The sequence below is a fragment of the Condylostylus longicornis genome, unplaced genomic scaffold (assembly GCF_029603195.1).
Source record: "Condylostylus longicornis isolate FDR11 unplaced genomic scaffold, ASM2960319v2 ptg000580l, whole genome shotgun sequence".
Classification (NCBI taxonomy): domain Eukaryota; kingdom Metazoa; phylum Arthropoda; class Insecta; order Diptera; family Dolichopodidae; genus Condylostylus; species Condylostylus longicornis.
In genome coordinates this window covers 4,132-26,219 of record NW_026578535.1, presented here as the reverse complement: position 1 = coordinate 26,219, position 22,088 = coordinate 4,132, and the positions used below count along the sequence as shown (strand labels likewise).

The following is a 22,088-nucleotide window of genomic DNA, read 5'->3' as shown; positions in this document are numbered from 1 at the left end:
GTTTTATTCTGATTCATTTGTCTCTTCAGCTTCGCTTCTACGCTAGATGCTTCTCCCCTCAGTCTTAATGGACTGTCGTATCCTCTGTTGTCTCTTCTGACAGTTTTGCGACCCTTCCAAAACCCACAGCATTGCAACATCTCAATATCTTCTCTTATTTCTCTCAATAACTTGGACACCGAACTCTTTCTACGCAACGCTTCACCTTCCTCTTCCACCCACGTCTTGTCAGAACGCGAATTGTCAGAACGCGAATTGTCAGAACGCGAATTGTCAGAACGCGAATTGTCAGAACACTCCATTTCGCGTTCTGATTTCTCTCGCCTTCTTCCAATACCGTCGCTTGATTTCTGCTGCAGATCATGAATCACTCGACATGAAGAGTCTATAACTCGATTCTCTTCCTCTAGAGTCATTATTTTAATTATCTGTCCCAATTTCATCATTTGATCATTGAAGATTGTGAGTTCGATCAAATGAAAACCAGAAATCTGAATTTGTTTATTCTCTTTCTCCTCCGCAGCTTCAAACAATCCATTGATGCTCAATTCGTTTCGTTTTTCTTCACTCACGGATCTTCCCTCACTGACTAGCGCGTCCCCTAGAGATTGAATCAGTCCACCGATCATTCCCAACATCGTCCCGTACTGCTCAATTTCATGTGTCCCTCTTTCGTTCTGCTGCATCTGATCCAATATTTCAAGTGTCGCAATCCAAAACTGAAAAGGACTTTCAAGAAGTTCATTGATACTTTTATCGCAACCCTCTAGTTTCAAGATAACAAATACAAATCTCCAGTGGCTGATCAGCAGATGTCGTATCCTGACTCTTGCAGATTGGAACGATTTGGGACAGGCGGGTCCATGTCCCAATGAAGATGATCTGGCTTGGAAGATTGGGACTCTGGGACGCATTGAGGACTTTCGTCTCAGGAAATGAAGAGGATTGTCGAGAGACGCCTGACAATCCTTTCGACTTTTGGGACAATCTCTTGGTCGAGGCGTTGAATCTTGGGACTCTCCCTGGCGATTGTCATGATGGCCATGTTGACTCAAGATAAGCAAAGGAAGGGCTAGAAATAAAATGCGACACAGTTGCGTCGAGCTGGAGACGAACACAACAATATCACGCACAGTATCAGGAGGTTGAAATACAGCTCGACGTCATCAGATTCAACCTTGTACGACTGAAGCTCGTCAGACTTACATATCGAACATCAGATCGTCTCGTAAGTCATTCGTCGTCGTTTTCGATTTGGACCGACTCTGTCGACGTGACATAACGCGAACGTAATGGAGTTGAACGCGGAACAGGGATCCAATGTCGCGCCACTCTTTCTCATCAGGCGGAGAGATTGCAGAACGCCACTCTTCCCACTCATCGAAACTTGGAAGGATCTGATTTTCAGATTCATATCTGTGCTTTGTCGCGAGATTTGATCGTGTTGAAGAGTCCGAAGGGTAGAATTTCTCGTCAAGCTGTTTTGCAGCTTCGACCAAAAATTGCGCACCAGAAAAAGGAGGGAGAGACGAGAGATTTAGAAAAACGCGATTCAAACAAACAATCAAAAACTTTACGAAGAATGAATGTGTGGATTTCTGAAGAGCAAACAATGAACCTGATTCATTTCACCATCTACTTACAAACGACTGGAAGTTGGTTTGTTCATCATCACGAATCCATTCATTAACCAAGACGGAGAAGTCGTTCATCAAATCTGGTCCATTTGTCTCAAACCTGTTTATTAAGAATTGAGGATGACGAATTTGAGTCGGATTGATTCGTCTTCACGGAATCAAGCTCTTGGGATTCTCTTGTCGAAATCAATCAGTCGTCCTTCAAGCTTCAATGATCTGATTGGATCACGGCGTGGGTTTGTTCCATACGTAGACATTTTTGGGAGTAAAAAAATCTTTGAAAAGCAGAGTAAGGCTAAAAAAACTCTCGAAAATGTAGGTACATGAATATTGTTGTATGAATGGATAGAGCGCGTTGATTTTATGTTCGAAATGGAGGTTCATCATGAAAGCGAACTTCTTATCTTTGGTGTTCCATTTTAGTGGGAAGAACTTCAAATCTATCGTCCCCGAATTGCTCAACCACAAGACTACGAATGGCCGAAGGGAGCTCCTGATCCTCTCACGACTGGAAGGGCGCGATTTCATGAATTTATGAGAGGACGACCGCAACTGTTCAACAGAAATACGGGTGGCAATGTGTCTCGGTTGATTTTCTCTATTGGATGCTTCTCTATCATGTTTATCGGATGGCGTGTTATGAGGGGCGATGACTTTCGATGGGTTGATGAAGAAAGGTATGTGGATATGATTTTGAGGAGGAGACGTATCTAACGTGAAAAGATAGAAATGTGAAACGCCTGGAAATTGGAGAGAGATAATAATCTATTGGGTCGGATTTCATCTCTCGCTCACTAAGGTTAACACTTAAGTTGTCAGGAAGCGTTTGGCGAAAGCGAAACGAAAACTTGAACGGATCAAACGCAATCAAGAGAATCAAAAGAAGCGAATGGAAGCTGCGGCTATTGAAGAGATTGAAGAGCAATTACGGAAGAAGGAAGCATCTGCCTAATTTTTCATGTTATTTTTTTCTCATGTTTTTCGATTCCACAGAGACCTTCAGGCCTCAACTGATCTCAATCAGCCTCAAACCTGCTCGTATAGGAACAGAATGAATATTTATGATGAATTTGTTTTATGGAGTTGCTTTTTCTTTGGTCTTCGCCGCAAACAGCTCCCCACTCAACTTAGCTGCTTTGGAAATTCATGATCTTCATGATCTGCCCGTGTATCGAGACGTTTGCCAAGAGCAGCATTTCACGAACTTTACTTACGGACATCTAGCAGCTCATAGTCATTTAGGTAACAAATCTCTAATGAGAAGAGCGCTGATTTGTTTTCCTTAGATGTTGGCTGGCTGAAGACCGTAGACCAATATTTTGCAGGCAAGCCTTTTCTGAGTTCCAGGCTACACCGATAGCGTCAATCTTTGCAAAACCGCTTTTTTCGCAGGTTTGAACAATTCGATTCAGTTTGCTGATGTTTCCTCCACCTTGAGTTCTGTTGTGGCATCGCTGGATCCATATTATACAAATGTGTGGGGAAAGCGACGGGATCGAAAATTCAGTATTGTCGAAGTCGCGTTTTTATGGAGATGGTGGAATCAACAGACGCCCGAGGTTCACCAACTTCTGCGACAACAAATCCAGAATAAATCGATAGAAATTGTTTCTGGTGGTTGGGTGATGCACGATGAGGCTTCAACACATTATGTTGAGATGATAGATCAAGTATGTCGAGCCTGCAGCACTCTTGATTCCCTTGACTCTATAGATGGCGATGGGACATGGTTTTGTGAACTCTGCATTCAACGTAACACCAACTTCAGGTAATGAAAGTTTTTAACAGCATCGACTACCCAGCACCACTAGAACAGCATCTACTACCAGCAGAGCATTTGGAAGCGTTATCCATATGGAGTCCATTCTTCAGGCTGGCAAATTGATCCCTTCGGTCATTCGTTGTTCCACGCATGGCTTTCGACGCAATTTGGATTTAATGGAATCGTAACAGCAAGAATTGATTTTCAGGTATGGATTTCATAAATGTGACAATATTCCCTAAACAAAATGGTGTAACAATCTCTCTGAAAACGATCAAGTGTCTCCTTTTCTACTAAAAGGATCGCGATTTCCGAATAGAAACAAAGTCTTTGGACATGATTTGGGAACTTCCTCCTTCTTATTCATCTTCTTGTTCTTCTTCGTCTTGTCCGACGAATTCAATTTTGTTTTCTGTTCTTGGGCAACATTACGGGTTTCCGCAATCCTTCTGCGTTGACTCCCTTTGCCCTGATCCCGGCTTTCAGGTGATCCAATCGATCTCCTCCCCCCATCTTGCCTACTTTCTCGCAGTCTGATCCATATTTGGATGACTTCAATGTCAATGGGAGGGTTCAACAATTTCTGGATGTCTTCAATCAGAGATACGCAAATGCTTCCAGGTATTTTCTTCCAAGTATTTTCACGTATTCTGATGCGGAATCTCTCTCTTCTCTTCTTCAGGCTCAACCACGTATTGATTCCCATGGGATCTGATTTCACATTCCAATCCGCGGAATACAATTTTCGCTTTATCGATCAACTAATTCATTTTGTCAATGAAAGGTACGCAAGTTCCGCTCTTGCAATGTTTTGCTTTGCCCAAAATGTTTTGCCCAAAATGTTTTGCCCAAAATGTTTTGCCCAAAATGTTTGTTTCTCTCAGAGCGTGTGAAACCGGAGTTTTTCTATTCTACTCAACACCTTCACTTTTTTACAACTCTGTTCTCAGCCACAAAGATGAACTGCCAATCAAACCAAGTAACGATGATTTTTTCCCTTATTCTGATCGTCCGGGCTCCTATTGGACCGGCTTCTACAGCAGCCGTCCCAATCTTAAGCGTAGGGCAATGAAACTATACTTTCCATCAAATTACCGTTTTTCAGGATTTGTTCGAGTTGTAAGCACCTTGAAGCATGCAGTCGATAAAGCGATCAGTCTCCACAGGTCGTCTCTATTTCGAACAACCTGGTTTTGAGGTTCTTTGTTTTTCAGGCTGAAGCTTCCTGATTTCAGTTCATCACGAGTCCATGACACATTGTTTGCAGTCCACGAGGTAAGATCAGTTGATGATTATCACTCCATCAGTTGATGATTATCACTCTATCAGTTTGATGATTATCACTCTATCAGTTGATGATTATCACTCTATCAGTTGATGATTATCACTCTATCAGTTGATGATTATCACTCTATCAGTTGATGATTATCACTCTATCAGTTGATTGTTTATCCAGACCACTGCTGTATTGCAACATCATGATGCAATAACAGGAACTTCTAAAAAACATGTTATCAATGATTATTCAAAGCGATTATCAAATTCGCAGGATAGAGCTTATAACGTAAGTTGTCTCCTGATTCTTCATTGTGGCCACATCTTCGGCTTTATTATTCAGACCCTCATTTCGATAATTTATGATTACACCAATACGGAGGAACTTCAATTTACCGAGTGCCCTCTTTTCAATATTTCCATTTGCTCACCTATCGAGTCAATCGTTTCAAACTATTCAACAAGTCGAATTCCTTCTTCGCTCGTTTTTAGTGTTTTCAACCCTTTAAGTTGGTCCAGAAATTCTGTAAGATGTCGATTATTTGGATGTCGACTATTTGGATGTCGACTATTTGGATGTCGACTATTTGGATGTCGACTATTTGGATGTCGACTATTTGGATGTCGATAGTTTGGATGTCGAATGATTATTCTTGTTTGCCAGACTCTGACTCTTCCAGTGCGATGTGAGCAAGATCTCGAACTGCGTTTCTTCCGCTTGTTAGGATCTCCCCAGTCACTGACTGAGAATTCTTCATGGCAACAGATTGATGACATTTTTTCTGTTTATCCCAATCCATTTTCCACTAATCAGTCACTCAATTGTATCATTGATCTTCCACTCTTCGATTTGCATCCTCTGGAATTTCATTTCTTCCGAGTCGATTTTCATTTAATGGATTCTTTTCAGAACGATAAAGACTCGCCTGAAGAGTCATTAGTTGAAAGAATTAACACGCAAGATTCAGAGAAATTAAATTCGTCCAAGAAATCAAGTCGTTCATCAAAACGAACTCCAACTGGTCGATGGCACAAGCTCGAACCCTCAGATGGCGAACAAGTAATCCAGAATGAGTTCATGTCTGTCGGATTCACATCGAAGGGTGAGAACTATTTCCGAATAAGAAGTTATATTTGTCGAAATAGAACAAGAAACAAAACAAGCATCCTTGCTTATTCCTGTTTTGTTTTTATAGGTATATCATGGATTCAATCAGAATCACTCAGAGGAGAACTGATTCGTATCCGTGTATCGCATGGATTTGAGTGGTACAAATCCTCTCATTCTATAGACCAACCATCAGGCTATTACGTTTTTCGTCCCGACAAGAGTTCCGTGTGCGCCATAAACTCAACTATACCAAATCCCGGAGTCCGATTTTCTTCCCCATTGGTCTCTGTACTTCATCTTCGGCCTGGCGACCAAATGATGGATGGTATCCCATACATGCATTCGGGATCCTCCATCGAAATCAGATCCCTTCAGCGCGTTGATAACACCTCTCCGTTATTGTGTGAATCTGTGATCTTCCTTCATTCCTCAGTAATGGATTCCGCGACGTTTCCCCTTTCTATAGATCCAGAGCAAAGTCCTGTTTATTTAAAACTCTCTTTGTGTCAAAATCAAAAAACATTAAAACTCGATTGGAGCGTGGGGCCAATTGATTTGCATGATCAAGTAAGAGTAGTAAGAGAGAATGTCTCACCCGGAAAGGATTGTACGTCGACTAATCCCATCCCACGTGACCTTCACAGGTTGGAAAGGAAGTAATCTTGAAGTTCGCGACAGACCTCGACACAAATGGCATGTTCAGTACTGACTCGAACGGGTACTTCATGATGGAACGACAAAGAAATGTCCGGATGTCGTATAATTACAGCCAGCTGAAAGGACTTGAATACGAGGCGTCAAACTACTACCCCGTCACCACAACGGCATCCATCCAAGATTCAGGTGCCAGTAATCGTCGCATGACAGTTTTAGTTGATCGTTCTGTGGGCGCGAGTAGCCTGCGCGACGGAGAGTTGGAGCTGATGCTTCATCGCCTGTGAGTTGCGTGTTGCAATCGATAGTGAAATGGTCTCTTTGAGCAGAACGTTGGATGATGACTATAAAGGTGTTGACGAACCTTTTGAGGATCTAATTCCTGAAGAGCGGAGTGATGGGAAAGGAATCAGGGTGAAAGGAGGATTTCATCTTTCTGTAACGACCGCTTCAGCTGGCACGACCATAGCGATGACCGGACGATTGGAATCAACATTATACAACGAACCCATCTTCACTTTTGCGCACGCTCCCACATCAATATTCACTCAACAATCAGAATTTTCTGGAAACAAGTCTCAGCGCAGCCTTGATCTTCCAGAAGCATTGGATCTCGTTACGTTATCTCCTTTCATTCCCTTTTCTTCTTCTCAAGAGTCCTCCCTCTCTCTCCTTTTCCGTTGTCGCAATCTCGGTGCTGATGCAATCGCCCTGGACTTTGGTAAAACGTTTCAGAATTTCCCGCCATTACAATTGATGCACGCCGATCCGATGTCCTTATCTGGAATCAATTCGTTAGAGAACCATTCGACAGGTGGGATTTTCTTTTTAGGTTATCTCCCATGTCTGACTCATTTTTGCATTTCTGACTCATTTTTGCATTTCTGACTCATTTTTGCATTTCTGACTCATTTTGCATTTCTGACTCATTTTGCATTTTGTAGGAGTAATGCATCAAATTGGTCCCCATGAAATGGCTACATTCATTCTTTATTTCGACTGGACAGCTGAACCCTAGATTAGATCTTAATTTTTCACGCAGTTTGATAAAGAATGTGTTTTTCATTGAACTCAAAATTTTCTGTTTGAATCAGAATAATATCGCAAAATAGAGGAAAAGTCTGTTGAGTCGATTGGAAAAAAGAGCTCACGAATAGTTTGATGGAATAAAACGAGCTGCAACATCTAAGGATCCAAGTCTGGGACATCAGCTCTGCATTCTGAGCTACTCATGTACCAATCGAGGTACTTTTGCGTACAGACTGTTGGTCCTCGTCTTCTTCTCCGTCGACCGATTTTACCAATTGGGGGAATTGCCTTCATAACGCTGCTTAGAGGGTGCCCTGCTGGATTAGCCATAGTTGAAGGAATTTTTTCCGTCTCTAGGCCATCGAAGTCAGAAGCTTCACTTCTTTCGTTAACTTCCTTCCGACATTCTCCAGCTGTCTCGTTGCTTGCTGCTGCATCGCTCTCGCTGTATCTGTGACACATTTTTTTCGTTTTCGGTCCAACAATTTCCCGATGTCTTAAATGGCGAAATCGCGGCCGATCTGAATCTAGTTGTTGTGGTGGAGTTCTTTCCGATGAAATCTCTGAAAACGAAATTAGCATTTTGTGAAATTGGTGCCTTGCTTTGAGACGGATCACCCCCTAGCGCCCTCTGTATAGCTCACCAGTTCTCGGATAACACGGTGCCCACCCTGGCCCTTTCTCGCTCTGGTCGAAAACTTTAACAGGAAATGCGACAGTGAGAGAGGAGCGCGAAGACCAAACAGGATGAGAATGAGAACTCAAAGAGGTCTGACTCTTTGATTTGGGCAAGCAAGGGGTTCCAACATCCGTCGAACGAGAGGATGAAAGACATCCTGACACTTCTTGAATATCTGTAAGGGTCGATTGGGACGACATGCCGCCTTCAGTTTCACTTTTAGAGTTAGTCGACTCTTGGGAACACCATTTAGGAGGCGTTGAGGATAAACAATCTACAGTTTTGATGGGTTTTGATTCAGCAGGAACTGGTAACGTTGCTGCATCCTCAGACGCACCAAGCTCTAATTCAAGCTTGCAAAGTTGCGTCATAAAACCCGGATTGGGACAAACGACGTGACGTTTTGTCCGAACATGAAAGAACGCTTCTTGGAGATCGAAATTCTGAAATTCGTCAAAATCGGATTTAAAAGAGATTTTTAACGAATACCTTTTTTATAACAAGGTATGCAATAGCGAGTGTAGCGGATCGACTCACACCAGATCTGCAGGAAGACAATTAAAACGATTTCTGGAAGATTTGTAGAGATTCATTCATGAAAGTACTGATCTCTTGAATGATGATGACACAGAGATGTCCAACTAAAACAAATCAACCCATTGTATAGACAGATTTGTCTTTCTCAAAATTAGGATTTGTGAAGAGATCGACTCGTTATAATGGACGAATAGTTAGAACCAACTAAATTCTCCTATCAAGCCGTACTTGCAATGGATGAGAACAGGCTCCTTCTTTATAACATGTCGATCGATCCATTCTGCTGTCTGATAGAAATATGAATCAATCGGTTCACTTGATCGATCTTCAATCTCAACTCGATAATAGTCCCTGGAAGGTAGAAGCGCAGCATCCTGAAAAAATCACCGAAATTGATTTCCAGATTCAGAAAAACAAACTATGATAAACCATCAATGACTATTATGAAGATGACCTCAATGACTGCGATACACCCTCAATGATTACTATGAAGATGAACATACTGGAAATTCCGGGAACGTGCAACATGTAACAATTGCACCAACGTTTCGTCGAGTCAGCTCTTCTGAATTCGTCGCATCTACGAGTCCTCCAAGATAAAGTCCTTCGATGATCTCGTTCATGCTTCTCTACGACGATCGATGCTATAAATTAAAAATGAAGATTGGCAACATGACGACACTTTAATGTCCGTCGTCTACGAAATGAGAATGAATTACGGATATGGAAGCGTTAGAAAACTCCTGAGCAAAGCGAGGTCTGTCGGAGAGGTTACATCATAAGGATAGCAAGTCAGATGAAATAGATCATTGGGAACAAAGGAAACATTTTAAAGACTTCATTTGTAAACATTCAAATCATCCTACTGAACTTACATTTACTCGAGACATTGCAAACTGGCGAAGGAATTTCAGGGGGCCTAGGCCTTCACTTAGAAATCTGTTGACTGCAGGCACGGATGAACACTTCTACCGGAGATTCCGTGATTCAACAGTCATATCCACCTCCACCTCCATGGTACACCGAATTCAAAACATTAGAGGATTCAATTAAACGAGAGCCTCCCCCTCAACCTGAAAGAACATTCACATGTTTTGGATGGCCAAGAATTTCCGTACAGGTATTGAGAGTACATCTATTGTGTTTTTTGATAGTTCTGAAAATCGAATATTTGTTGTGAAATCGCGCATATTTGTGTCTCTCAATCCATTTTTAGAATGAGAAGCCTGGAGTTGCCGGTCTGCCCCAACTTGATTCGGATACGAAGCTTTTTTCAAATATTCAGGGTAATTAATTAGTATTGTTTGAATCAATATTGTTAATTTCAAATTGTTCTCAGATTTAAAAGGTGAATTTCAAAGACTTTTCGATCAATTGGTTGATACAATGTTGACATTTATTGACAACCTGTCGCAGGTAGATGCATAGGATAGAAATATGGACCATCAATGCTTCTCAGCCTCATGTGCTTCTAAATATTGTTTCCAACATTCACGTTATTGTGTCAGAGCGGATATCCTGGAGCTTCGGGATCCAGTTCCCCATTGCGCTCCATTATTAAGGTACAATCTTATTCTCCGTTAATCCTTAACTTATCCTGAATTTTTAAAAATCAATTCCTGCAATTCTCTTCCATCAGTTGCACAAGAATCTTCAACACATTTTGACTCTTCTCCGAGATTGGGAAGCCCGCGATGAAGTTGTTGCGCAATTTGAAAGGCAGCTGAAAAGCAGGCTTCAACTCATTGAGCGCTTGCGGGAATGTTTAGTTCCGAGCGACGATGCAACACACACCGAACCTGAAGAGGATATTTTGAAGATTGATGATCCCGAAATGGAACGTCTGTTAGAAACTGCGATGTCTGATGTCCCCTGAGCATGGTGAAGTGTGGGTTGCACAGTTCAAAAAAAATCCTGGCAGCGCCAACCGGGACGCCCCCTATTGCGCGCATTTCGGTGTGGCAACCAGTTTCAACCTTTGAACCAAATGTTGCGAGGGATGCTTCTGTTCGAAGAGCAAGTCGCTGAGTATCAAGCTTGAGCGAGTAACCAGCTTATGCCTAGAGCGAGTAACAAGATTATGGCTAGATGCTGGTTCTGATGCTTTCTGTGTAAAGATCTTTTTGCACTCCTAAACATTGCTCGCTAAGCGCGTTGATGAACCAAAACCTGAAGCAGACACCATCAGCCAGCGAGTGTAGGCTAGGGACCTGTTGTTCAAAATGGCTGATGCAACAACTCGACCAAATAGGAAACGATTCTACCCCAAAGAATCTTTCGGAACGTCGAAGGTGAGCATGAAGTGGAAGCGTGTCTGAAGTCATTATTGCAGAGGAGGCGACAGTTAGACCTTAGGAATAATGGACGTGGTTTGTTGATCACTGCTGGATCTTCAAATTATACGAGAGAAGCGATAAGAGAAGCGCTGAATGTGTTGAAAGCGGAAGTAGGATTGAATAGCCATATTCCTATACTATGACGTCCATATTTCTAAATGATCCCATATTTCTAATGATCCCATATTTGTAATGATCCCATATTTCTAAATGATACCATATTCCTTCTTTTAGACTGATGGTGGCGCCGTAGTGGAATCTGTTGAGGTGTCTGATGCAGTGGATGAAGAACTCGCTCAACTGAAGAAGGAGTCTGAGCGTTTTATACCCCAGAATTGTTTAACAAAGGTACGACCCGTGGTGCAGCGTGGTTACGTCTCTTGTGTTACGTCTCTCGTCTTACGTCTCTCGTACGTCTTTTCATATCAGGGCGTCGGATTTGTCGCGTTTTGTTCGACAGAAGATTCTCCAAATGAAATTGCGTTCCGTCTGTTGGACAAAATCGCTCCGAAAAATCCTTTTGTCTCAAAAGAAGGAGATGAAAACTCCAATAAGGAGGAAAAGGCCAAAATTTCCTGCAGGTCAAATGTTAATGTTCTCAATCAAGATCTGACTGTTTTGCATTTCAGATTTATGAGTCGCATGGTTCCAATAGAGCTGACTTGCCCTCCACATAAAGAGAACTTCAAGCGGACGATCAAATCGTTAATTTTAGCGTATTTTCCTGAGAGCGCCTTAGCGTTGCATCCTGAAGATTTCGAAGATGATGAGGAAGCCGAAAAGAAAGAAGAAACAAAGGAAGAAGAAGAATCAAAAGGAGAATCAAGTTCTCGTTCTCCTAAACAAATCAATCCGGCGTTTATCGTGCCGTCGGGGAGCTCATGGTCTGTTCAATTTGAGAGACGAGCTGGAATGAAAACTCTGGATCGTGATGACGTCATTGCAGAAATTGGAAAAATGGTTGGTGAAAAATACAAAGTGAATTTAGGAGCATCAGACTACTCGATTGTTGTCGAGGTGAATAATGTAAGAATTTGTTTGAAAATAGGAGCGCGAAAATATGTTTGTTGTTTCTTTTGAAGGTCTTCTGCGGATTAAGTGTCGCTCGAGATTATTCAAGACTTCTGCGCTACAATATTCACCGTCTTTGCCATCCCGAAGAATTTGAAGAAAAAGGAAAAAAAGGAAAGAAAGCAGAGGAAAAAGAAACAGACAAGAAGGAAAATACAACAGCGTCGTGAAAATGATGCTAGAGAGGAACCAAGCAATTTTCAACTTGACGCTCTTCCAAGTCTTGTGAATTGCTTCATTTCCCTCTTGAATTTTGTGAAAATCGCCAAGAATCAGCCAACCAACCAGTTCAGTGTCAGTAACAGTTGCCAAGGCAATGGTTAAAATCCTTCTTAGTCTGTGCTGCACATGTAATAAAACACCTTAAGATGAATTTGCAGACAAGATGAATTTGCTGACAAGAATTGCATCATCGCACAATACCAAGAACAATTGACATAAAATCATGACACAGCAAAAGATATAGAGTATGATTCAAAGAAAGGAGTCACGCACGTGAACCCATTCGAAGATAAAAAGAAGCTTTGGGGGCTTCAACATTTCAACACGTCCGTGTCTTCCATTGTTTCGTCGTTTTTCGACCTTTTGGCGCTTCAACACTTTTGTGGTCTTAATTTGACAGAAGGTAGCGGCCCATCAGCAAGAGGGAAAGGAACGATAACGCCATTCTTGAAAAGCATTGGCTTATACTGTGCTATTGGAATGGACATCACAGCAGAATTCCGATAATGCTCGATATTTGCCTGAAGGCCCTGAACACGACCCCAAGACACCTCACAAACTTTGTTTGATTTGAAAGCACCCAATTTCAACCCGTGGTACTGCTCCTTGAACATAACGGCTGAGGAAGACAAAACAAGTAATTCAGCCGTTATGTTCAAGTCAAACAAGTATTGATCCATGATTACGACGTCCTTACCATAATGTGTGTGGATGAAATTGATGAAGGCATACCCAACATTACACTTGTTACGAAAATCAATGGGAAGGTAAAAAAAATCATACAATCCGTTGAAGTTCTGGTTGATCGCATCAAGCAGCATTTTTTGCGTGTACTTGTTGGGAATATTGCGCAACATGATGGTGGTCATGCCAGTGTTCTCTGAAAGCTGTTCTGGAGGTGCCGGACATGGAAGACTGGGAACTGCCACAGGCGATGGTAATAAAGGATTCAGCGATGGGGACCCTAATTGAAGAAATTAAAATGTTGTTCAAGAAATTCCTTGGCAAAAACCTTGCCATCGGAGATGCGAAGGGCACTGTGGCATGTGTTCGAAATGTACCTGAATCGCTTAGTCCTTTGTAGTCACTGATCGCGTCACTAAATTCAGAGGATTTGTTCTCTTGGGAGGGTTTGAACCGATAGCTTCGCCGTTGTTGTGAGTAGCGAGGGGATCCGCCCCCATACTGTTGAAGTTGAGGAGGATACTGGGGTGATTGATTCGAATTTTGTTTGGTTTCGTGGAAGGGAAATTTAGCTCCGGATGCTTCTGGCGGGAATATTTGCTGGTCAAAAGCCGGAGAGCTCAGTGGTGATTCTAGCAGAGCAAAAAGAGGAATTCAGAAGAAGGATCAACTTGGAAGGCTTACGACTATCAGCAGCAAGAAGATTTTCAAGGGGAAGGCTTCCTGTTGAAATGCAACAAACCAATTGGAGATGAAACAGTGAAGAGACTGAGAGTACTAACCATTCACGAGCTTGGTCTGAAAAAAAAGAAAGAGCAGTGTGGAGCAGATAGAAGGGGGTGATGGCTTACACCAGGAGGCAATCCGGCCATTGCGGCTGCCAGTGCTTCCGAATGCAGACCAGATGGACTTTGAGGGGCCGATTCTGAACAAGAACGAAGAAGGATGAATTGCAAGGGAGAACACAGTTATCTGAAACCATCTAGATAAGGCTTACGTTGCAAGTGTCCTTGTAATACAGATTCTGGACCGGATGGATAAGCAGGAGGGGAAGGGTCCCCAGGTTGATTGAAGGGTGGCTCATTGAAGTGGGAAGGTCCTTCATGAGGAGGTGCGTAGAGTGCGTAATCATAGAGGGCATCTACAGATTCCTCTGTGGAGCAGGAAAAGTGAAAAAGAGAAATTCCATTGCTAAAATATTTTGAATAAGTGCGAATAAGTGCAAATAAGTGCCAAAATTAGAATAATTGCTAGAATGCTGAAATTATATTAATTGCCAATAAGAGCAAATTTTCAGAATGAGAAATGATTATTAGAATGAAGTTTCTTACTGTGGAACTTCGCAGAAAGAACACGCGCTTCAGATTGAAGCTGGAGAAGCTTCTCATAAAGCTCAGATGTTTCCGCACAAGACGCAAGTCTCTGTCTCAAAGCTTCAACGTCGCTCCCCAGAGCTGAACGAAGAACGTCATGGTCGCCGAGAACGAAACGGTCTTCTTCTGCTTCATCGTCAGATGGCTCTTGAGACTCCCCCTCAGGAACCGTTTCCGGGGGAACTAAAGAAAACTTATGGCGACGGGAACCTTCAAGTATTGCATCGCAGGACTCTGTACGAGAACGATTCACAGAAGAAGCGCCATTAGCGAGCAGGCCCAATCCCTCTGATGAAGAACAATGACACAGGAAGAGATCCTTGAATAGAACGGACCTGCTTCCAAAAACGTGTTTTTGACGTAAAGAGGATTTGTCTTGTCTGACTGGCGAGGAACAACAGCCCCCAAAGCAGATCTTGGAGGATCTTGCGGAAGTGAGGAGGTGAACGAAGGGGAAGCACTAGACGTCAAAGTAGCGGAAGAGAAGGGGTTGAAGGGTGGCGCATTAGGTGAGAGGCGCGATGAGGACGTCGATGCCGATGTTGACTGATCTCCCACGTTTTGATATGGAGAAGTCTGCCGTTCATCACTTTCATTCTTTCTGTAGTTGGTCACTTCTTCTGTTGAAGGACTCCGCCCTGTTGATGACATCGTATCGAATAAACAGAAAAAATAAACAGAATTAGGAAGCGCACATAGTTGGAGTGCAGAGGCCGGATTATGAAGGTCAGAGTGATAGAACTAGTCAAACAACTCGAATGGTAAAAAAACTTAAGAAGAAGAAAATTTTTGGGATGGCAGTAATATAACGAAAATGAAAGAAGAACCTCTACAATAATGTTCGCGACCACTTAGAAGAGAGACGAGGGATAAAAGCGATAACAACGAAAAAAAATAGAAGAAGTTGATAAAAGTCTCCGCCTCTGAATGACTCGTGAGTGGCGACAATTTGGCAACAGAAACCGGCTTGTCAGTTTCTATTCGTTTTCAGGCGAACTGGCCAATCAACATATTTTTCTTAGGGAGTACAAAAAATCTAGCTAGTAGTAAATCTTAAATACGAAATTGGTAATGGCCAGCCTTCGTAATGTAGCGGATCCATTTGATTGTTTTGTAGTTAGATTTTTCCTAAGAGGGGAGAATCAATCTCAATCAAGACATCGTTAATTTCTGACTCACATAAACGCGTAGAAATCTTACAGTTAATCCCGATGCAGTGAACATTGGAACCTAAAAACGAATAGAATTTGAACTCGCAAAAAAGCAAAACAGTCGTACCTGAAAGTCTAATTCTATTGGAGGCCGAACCCAAACAGTTTCCTTAACGGATGCAACAAGCTCGACATCTGCAGTGAGCGTCACCTCAGTTTGACCAACCAATCTCTTGATCCTGAAAATGAACAGAAAAGTTGAAGAGTATGACGCGAAGGATAGCCCTTCTAACTCAGCGAGCGGTCAGGCGAAGACGCTCTTTCCAGACGTTGAGCAGAATCTTAATAGAAGCTGAACTCGTATGATAAGTATGATTGCATTAGAGCCATTCAGACTTCTGTTCTTACTTCCATAAGATGCAAGATTGCGTGGGGTCAAATTTTGCTCTTCCAGTGTCTATTAAAAACAAATGGATGCTAGGACAAGACTGAAGGGCAGACGTAGGGCCGATTTGAGACGCTTGGATAGGCTTCTCACGTAAATTTCCAAGAGCTGCTTTAGCAGCATTTCTAGGACATGGAATTTTAACAATAACATTGGACGCAAACCCCGTCTTAGGGAACAACGTCTTTAACTTGATTGAATACTCCAGCCGATGACGGCCCCCTCTCGATGATGTTGCTTAAAATATTAATTGGGAGTCGAACATTTTCTGTTACTCGATATCTACGAAACAGGAACCACTTAAATAACCATAAAATCATAATCGTCTGCAGGTGGGGGTGTCCCTCAATGGTGGACCCTCACTGACGTCATCAACTCAAATGTTCCATCTGGTGGGATAAAAGTGATTGCACGATCGGCTTCAAATCTTGAAATACGGACACACTGATGAAACCGAACGTCATCCAAAGCAACTGCACCAGGATACGGAGATCCAGGGCTTCCACGTGGGTGATGCCTACGTTAACAATGAGTGCAAACCAACACACATCAAACACTCATTTAAGGGTGGGAATCAAACGGGAACCATGTTCCTTGCACATCGTAGCAACTTCCTTACGTTGATCCCCCACTGGGAATTGCAAGCTTTTCATTCATCCCAAATTTACATTCGGGTTGTCCAGATAAATGACACTTAACGACAATTTGGCCCATGACATCCGCGCTCAGCAAGTGACCTGTTTAACACTCATGATATAGAAAATCATAATTACTATTTACCATTCTTAGAGACTTGTCCGTTAACATGTTCAACGACATCGAGATAGACTTCATTTTTACGATATCTGAAACACATTGATGGCTGGTGGCTGGGGAATGGTAGTACCGAATTCCTTCGGCTCTCCATGAAGTGACACCAGTAGCTTGAACAGTCAGTTGCTTCATTTGCTGGCTTGTCTGAAAACACACCCGTGTGGTGCGGGACCTTCTGAGGTTGAAAAAACTCACAATATTTTCCAATTTAGCACCGCCTTGTGTTATGTATCTCTTAAGAACATCAATTTCCAGAATTTGAGGAAAACCATGATCAAGGGCTTCTGATAAGAACAGCGGGTAAAAATGTGATCAATATTCAAAATTGCAAAATACAAATAAATAGAAGGTCAAATTAATAGGTTGCAAAAACAAACTTACCATCGAGTAATTCATAAATCAATACAAAATGCTTTCGGATTGTATTGTCTGTTATTTGGCCGGGGCCAAAATAGAACTTCAATAATTCAACAAACTTGAACAAAAACGCGAAAATAAGCATTGTATTGCTGTTGACCCGAGTAGCGGCCAAAATAGTGACATCACCTGAACGAAGACACCCAGGCAGATCAATGAGATCACTATAGACTGATGTTACCATGAACAGTATGAAAGTAATGGCAACCCGCAATGCTATTGACAGGAGGAATTTGTCGGACATCACGGGTTGCTACAAATTTGTTGCTGAATTGTAATGTTTCTCTCCTGCCGACATCATCACGAAATGAACGATGAACCAAAACATCCCCCCGAGATCCAATTATCGCGAACGCAGAAATCATCGCCTTAGCTCAGCTATTGAAAGCGCTTTCTGGCATCGTCTTGGAAAGATTGCCGCGGGAGAGTTCAAAAAGTTCTTCGCAGCAAGGAAAGTGTTGTCACATAGACGATGACTTTTTTTTAAAGGCACATATGATCAGTCAAGGGGTCTGGCCTACGCAGTTCGTTCTATTGGTCGTTGTCTGTGTGTCTGTGCTGTTATCCAGTAAAGTTGCCATCTTTGTTTTATCACAACTTTAGAAGCATACCATCTGCACTTTGCCCTCAGGAGTTACGCCCTTGCACAATTTCCTTTCAGGCGTCCAAAACTCCCAAATTCCTGTTGTGATCGCATTGCGAGTTGGCACAGACTCGAAAAAAAAGTTTCGCCATTCTTCTTGCACAGAGTCATCAAACAAAATAAGGAACGAAAATAAGACTGAAAAAATGAGTTCTATGTGGCTTGCAATTTCACGCGTAAAAACTTAAATCAACGGCAACGTCACGCTGAGACCACAGGAATTGAAGCCATCTGCGCTCGAGGTGAAGTACTGTCATTGATGATATCGCAGTGGCATGTGATAGATTCATTATCTGAAAAAAAAGGAGGATTTTTTTTTTCGATTTGAAGGGATATCATTATTTGAAAAGAAGAGAAATAGTGAAACACAAAATCTTGGAACAAATAGAGAGAAATGCATCTGGACGTCTTACCGACAACCAGTTGCAGTTGCGTTGGGATTTCCTGTTTTGGAACAACTTGTGGAGGTTCAAGTTCGGGAATGATTTCCATCTTGACTTCTTCAACAGGAGCGGGAATCGGCCTCTCCGGGATTTTCTCTTCAACTTTGGGAGGTGGAGGAGCAACTTTGCTTTTCTTGCAACCCATCGTGGTGTCTTGCAGTTGTTTTTTTCTGCGTTAAAAACCGCAAGTCTGGTCGAAATTTCTGGCGAATCAAAATTGAAAGATGTCTGAAAGGCATGCATTCTTCTCGCCTCATGTTGAGTCTCCATATCTGGCCCTCTCCTGAGTATCTATAATGGCAGAGGATCACCGGATACAGCGGCCAATTTCGGCAAGAAGAACTGATCCACTTGAAAATTCTGCACTTTTCTCGTTCCCCTTTATTCCGTGCTCTTGGTGTCGGAGGCGCCAGGAGGATGTTGACCATGCAGAAGAACTCATTATCCCAGCTGCAGGATATAGTGCTCAACTGCGGTCCCCCAGGCGCCCGGCATCACAAGCACCCCTCCCGTTACCGCGAAAGATCCCATCTCCTCCCCGTTTCCAAAGTGCTCCATTGAGCCCCCAGGATTCGCCGATTCTGGCACCAAAGTCACCCACAGCTGTCCAACAACCTCCAGAAGAGCTTCCTCACATCGCGCCTTTAGAGCGTCTCCTTCCTTCGAGCGAATCCCGCCACGAAGACCCCCCCCGGAGCGTGGCATCCCCTCCAGGTTCTTCCGTTGAATCACCACATCAACAGACACCAATCGTCGCCCACATTGCTGAACTTCCAATCCGTCAAGAGTTTGTTGTTCCTCCAGAAGAAGTTCCTCAATCTCGATCTTCAACGATTCTGTCGCGATCAGTTAGCAAACATTTTTGCAATCCGATTGATTTGGCAGGAAAAGAGCAATATTTACAGCGACGATTGCAAACAGTGCGTTGACGGTAAAAACAGTTTCTTCAAGCTCTTGTCTTCTATTTTTTTGAATTTTTGCATCTTCTCTCTCTTTTAGGTTTTACGTCTTATGAAACAGGAATATCTTTTTGAGTCTCATAGCGAATTTTTGAAGCTTGTCCAAGACATTGATGACATTTTAGTGGTGAGGAAATGTCATTTTTTTTCATCAATAAATCCATTGGAAGCATCTTTCTAAAAGTTTTTTATTTTTCCTTCAGAGAAATCATCTGCAAGTTTTTGGTCTCATCCGTCCTCCATTTTATTTCCGGCACCATGAAGCCCTGCGAGGTCTCGAACCACAAGTGTTATGCGGTTCACCAAAAACCGATGCAGAGCCATCCAGTAATCAGTTTTCAGGCACGCGAGATCAACTGGACTACACACGAATTTGGGGTCATACGCCTTCACTCATCGGGGCCACTCAAAGCGCTTCTTGGATCGATAGTCCAGATTGGGACGCTGAAAGAAGTCGTCTTCTATCCCGGCGAATTTCGAAGAGACTTGACTCCACGGAACGTCGATGGCAGAAAAGCGGCAAACAAAGCGCGTATCGTGTTCCGTTTGCGAGTCTTGGGAATGTCGTTTTACAGGAAGAAGTGACTGCAATTCCGCTCGAATCCCAAACAACAATTGATGTCCAGGCTCAACGTAGCGGGCGTAATGGTGGATCATTGCAGCAAGTGTTGGAAGAAACCTCACCAGATCTTCCTCACCTGAAGAAATTTTTAGGACGAGAGCCACTTCAAAAGCGAGTCTGGTCACTTGGAGACTTACCCTGCTTGGCGTTCACAGTTCAGGACTCCTCAACTGAATCCATTGGGGGTTCACTTCCAACGGAAGACTTCATGACAGAGCCGTCTATGAGTGGGTTGCACCACTTATCTAGTCAGGAACGACTCGACATGATTGCTGAAGATGATTTTTTATATTCTTATTCAAAGCGGAATGTCGGAGGGTTGAGTTTGCCTGTCGACATTCAAGTCATGTTTACGATCACGTCTCAAAGTGGAGACGGAATGACGAAACGTGAAGACTTCACAGGTGAGCGATCGTTGTGCTGCTGCGTTTACAGTTGTCTTCCCTTCAGAGATTTCGGTGACTCAATGCTTTTGGGTTTCAGGACCGTTCATTTTTGTCCCTTTAGGGAGAGGAGTCTGGGAGGAAGGAGCTCTGGAAGTGGTTTCATCAATTTTTAGAAATGATCGTCAACAATCCACAAATTCATAGAATGAGGTAATTAGACAAAAATGATATTTATATATACGAGTAGGTGTATAACAGACACGCCAAAGATGAGTTGTCTGTTGAAGTATCAATATTTACAAACACGTTCAGTATGCTCGCGCTCATTCCTAGACTTGTTTTTTTTTTCAGGTTACAGTTTGATCAAACTCAGCGGTCTATTGCGGTGCTTTCGGCGGATTTTTCGCACGACAAGACTTGGGGAACGACCCAAACAAAAGAACACACAATGGCGTAGGGGTTTTTCCATGTCGATTTTGTCACGCGAGTGATTTTCAGATGGAAAATGATGAAGGACGGGAATGCGATTTGTGTCATTGAGGGAATTATCAACACTCCAATATTTGAATGCTTGACCTTTTTAAACGAGTCGGATCTTCATAAGAATTGGATGCCATTTCTATCAGTAAGATCTCATCTCTTCCATCTCCTTCCTGATTTTCTCTTTTTCTCGTAGGAAAGTGGGAAAGTTCACCAGGTATCTGTTTTTACTCAACTTATCCGCCAACACACATCCCTGCCATGGTACAGCATTTCAGCTTTATCGTTAATAACTTCTTGCTCTTTCCAGGCCGTTAGACGATGTAAGAGATCTGAGTCTGAAACTTTTATTTCCTTCATTCCCAGAGGGAAAGCCTGATGCTCGGATACGCTGTGGATGCGACGAAAATGACTCCTGAGTCCGTCATTGTAAGTTTATAGACATGCGTGTCCAACTGAATACATCCCTCCCAATTTGTTGTCCCAAATTTGTTGTCCCAAATTGTCAGATGAATGCGATATCTGTTCCTGATGTAGCGACCTCGTGCTTCGGTTTGCCTCTCTCTCCTCCAAAACCAGGAAGAACGCGACTTCATATCAAATTCTTCACTTTTCAGCTGATGCCTGACGTGAGAACTCACCCTCTCCTCTTGACCCCTTCAAGGTTGTCATTCTCTTCAGCGTGAAGATCCCTTCAGCACTCGTTCTAAGTTTGTGATCTATATGGATCCGCAGGTGCCTCTTAATCCATTCACTACATTCCTCTGCTGCTCCATCGATCCCACAGATGAACTTCATTCCCAAGACCATCCAAGGTTTTATTGCAAAGCAGACAGCAGCACGGTGAGATTTTTTTATCTCGCAACTCGTTCTACATTCTGCGCTTCAGCTTATTCGGAAACATACAGAAGTTATCGAAGGGATTCCCTGGAAGTCCTTACGAAATGAGAATGCAACAAAATCGCCATGTTTACGGTAAAGCACAATTCTTGCGATTTCCTCAACTCGAAGGCTTCAGGAGTCGTCAAAGAACGGCTGGATGCCTTTTACACGGGTGGGTACGACTGCGCTGTAAAGAAGCAGCAGCAGGAGAAAACGAAGGAAAACAATTCTCGTAAATTGTTGTAACTTTAGAAGAATATGCGTGCTTACTTGCTTTTTTGAGTGTGTTTTTTTCTTCCACCTTAGTAGTCAGTTCACAACCAGTTTAACAAATGCGTTACAGAGGCAAAGGGCAGATGCTTTTGATTGTAAATAAACAAATCAATCCGCTCTGGAAAGAGCCGAAGTCACTTATAGATCCAACGAGCGATCGACAAAAGGCCAAGGCTGGTATGGATATTGTCAATGATGAATATT

The 22,088-nt window shown here is 42.7% G+C and overlaps 3 protein-coding genes across 3 annotated transcripts; 2 read left to right on the top strand and 1 right to left on the bottom strand.

Annotated features, from left to right (window-relative positions):
- Positions 1 to 2,255: 2,255 nt before the first annotated feature.
- LOC129617622 (uncharacterized) lies at positions 2,256 to 6,726 on the top strand. The gene is made up of 12 exons (XM_055532774.1): positions 2,256 to 2,314; positions 2,752 to 2,879; positions 3,030 to 3,307; positions 3,351 to 3,405; positions 3,510 to 3,607; positions 3,932 to 4,020; positions 4,082 to 4,183; positions 4,350 to 4,518; positions 4,856 to 4,963; positions 5,585 to 5,777; positions 5,871 to 6,352; positions 6,430 to 6,726. Exons 1-12 carry the CDS (start codon positions 2,256 to 2,258, stop codon positions 6,724 to 6,726), a joined length of 2,058 nt encoding a protein of 685 aa, XP_055388749.1.
- Positions 6,727 to 9,642: 2,916 nt separating this feature from the next.
- Positions 9,643 to 10,560, top strand: LOC129617621 (uncharacterized). The gene is made up of 5 exons (XM_055532773.1): positions 9,643 to 9,804; positions 9,901 to 9,970; positions 10,024 to 10,100; positions 10,193 to 10,246; positions 10,324 to 10,560. Exons 1-5 carry the CDS (start codon positions 9,643 to 9,645, stop codon positions 10,558 to 10,560), a joined length of 600 nt encoding a protein of 199 aa, XP_055388748.1.
- A 4,962-nt stretch (positions 10,561 to 15,522) lies between these two features.
- LOC129617620 (AP-2 complex subunit mu-like) lies at positions 15,523 to 18,427 on the bottom strand. The gene is made up of 5 exons (XM_055532772.1): positions 18,253 to 18,427; positions 16,586 to 16,703; positions 16,334 to 16,483; positions 15,649 to 15,760; positions 15,523 to 15,600 (listed from the first exon to the last, which is right to left on the bottom strand). The coding sequence occupies exons 1-5, from the start codon at positions 18,425 to 18,427 to the stop codon at positions 15,523 to 15,525; spliced, it is 633 nt and encodes a 210-aa protein (XP_055388747.1).
- Positions 18,428 to 22,088: the final 3,661 nt, after the last annotated feature.

Coding starts and splice junctions, on each gene's coding strand:
- LOC129617620 (XM_055532772.1), bottom strand. CDS start 18,427: ATGGGTTGCAAGAAAAGCAAAGTTGCTCCTCCACCTCCCAAAGTTGAA. Junction 16,704..18,252: donor GCAACTGCAACTGGTTGTCG/GTAAGACGTCCA, acceptor AGTGTTAAACAG/GTCACTTGCTGAGCGCGGAT. Junction 15,761..16,333: donor GGAACATTTGAGTTGATGAC/GTCAGTGAGGGT, acceptor GTTCATTTTCAG/GATCAAGAGATTGGTTGGTC.
- LOC129617621 (XM_055532773.1), top strand. CDS start 9,643: ATGAACACTTCTACCGGAGATTCCGTGATTCAACAGTCATATCCACCT. Junction 9,805..9,900: donor GGCCAAGAATTTCCGTACAG/GTATTGAGAGTA, acceptor ATCCATTTTTAG/AATGAGAAGCCTGGAGTTGC. Junction 10,101..10,192: donor TTATTGACAACCTGTCGCAG/GTAGATGCATAG, acceptor TTATTGTGTCAG/AGCGGATATCCTGGAGCTTC.
- LOC129617622 (XM_055532774.1), top strand. CDS start 2,256: ATGTTTATCGGATGGCGTGTTATGAGGGGCGATGACTTTCGATGGGTT. Junction 3,406..3,509: donor CAACGTAACACCAACTTCAG/GTAATGAAAGTT, acceptor TCCATTCTTCAG/GCTGGCAAATTGATCCCTTC. Junction 4,519..4,855: donor TTTCAGGATTTGTTCGAGTT/GTAAGCACCTTG, acceptor TTGTTTATCCAG/ACCACTGCTGTATTGCAACA.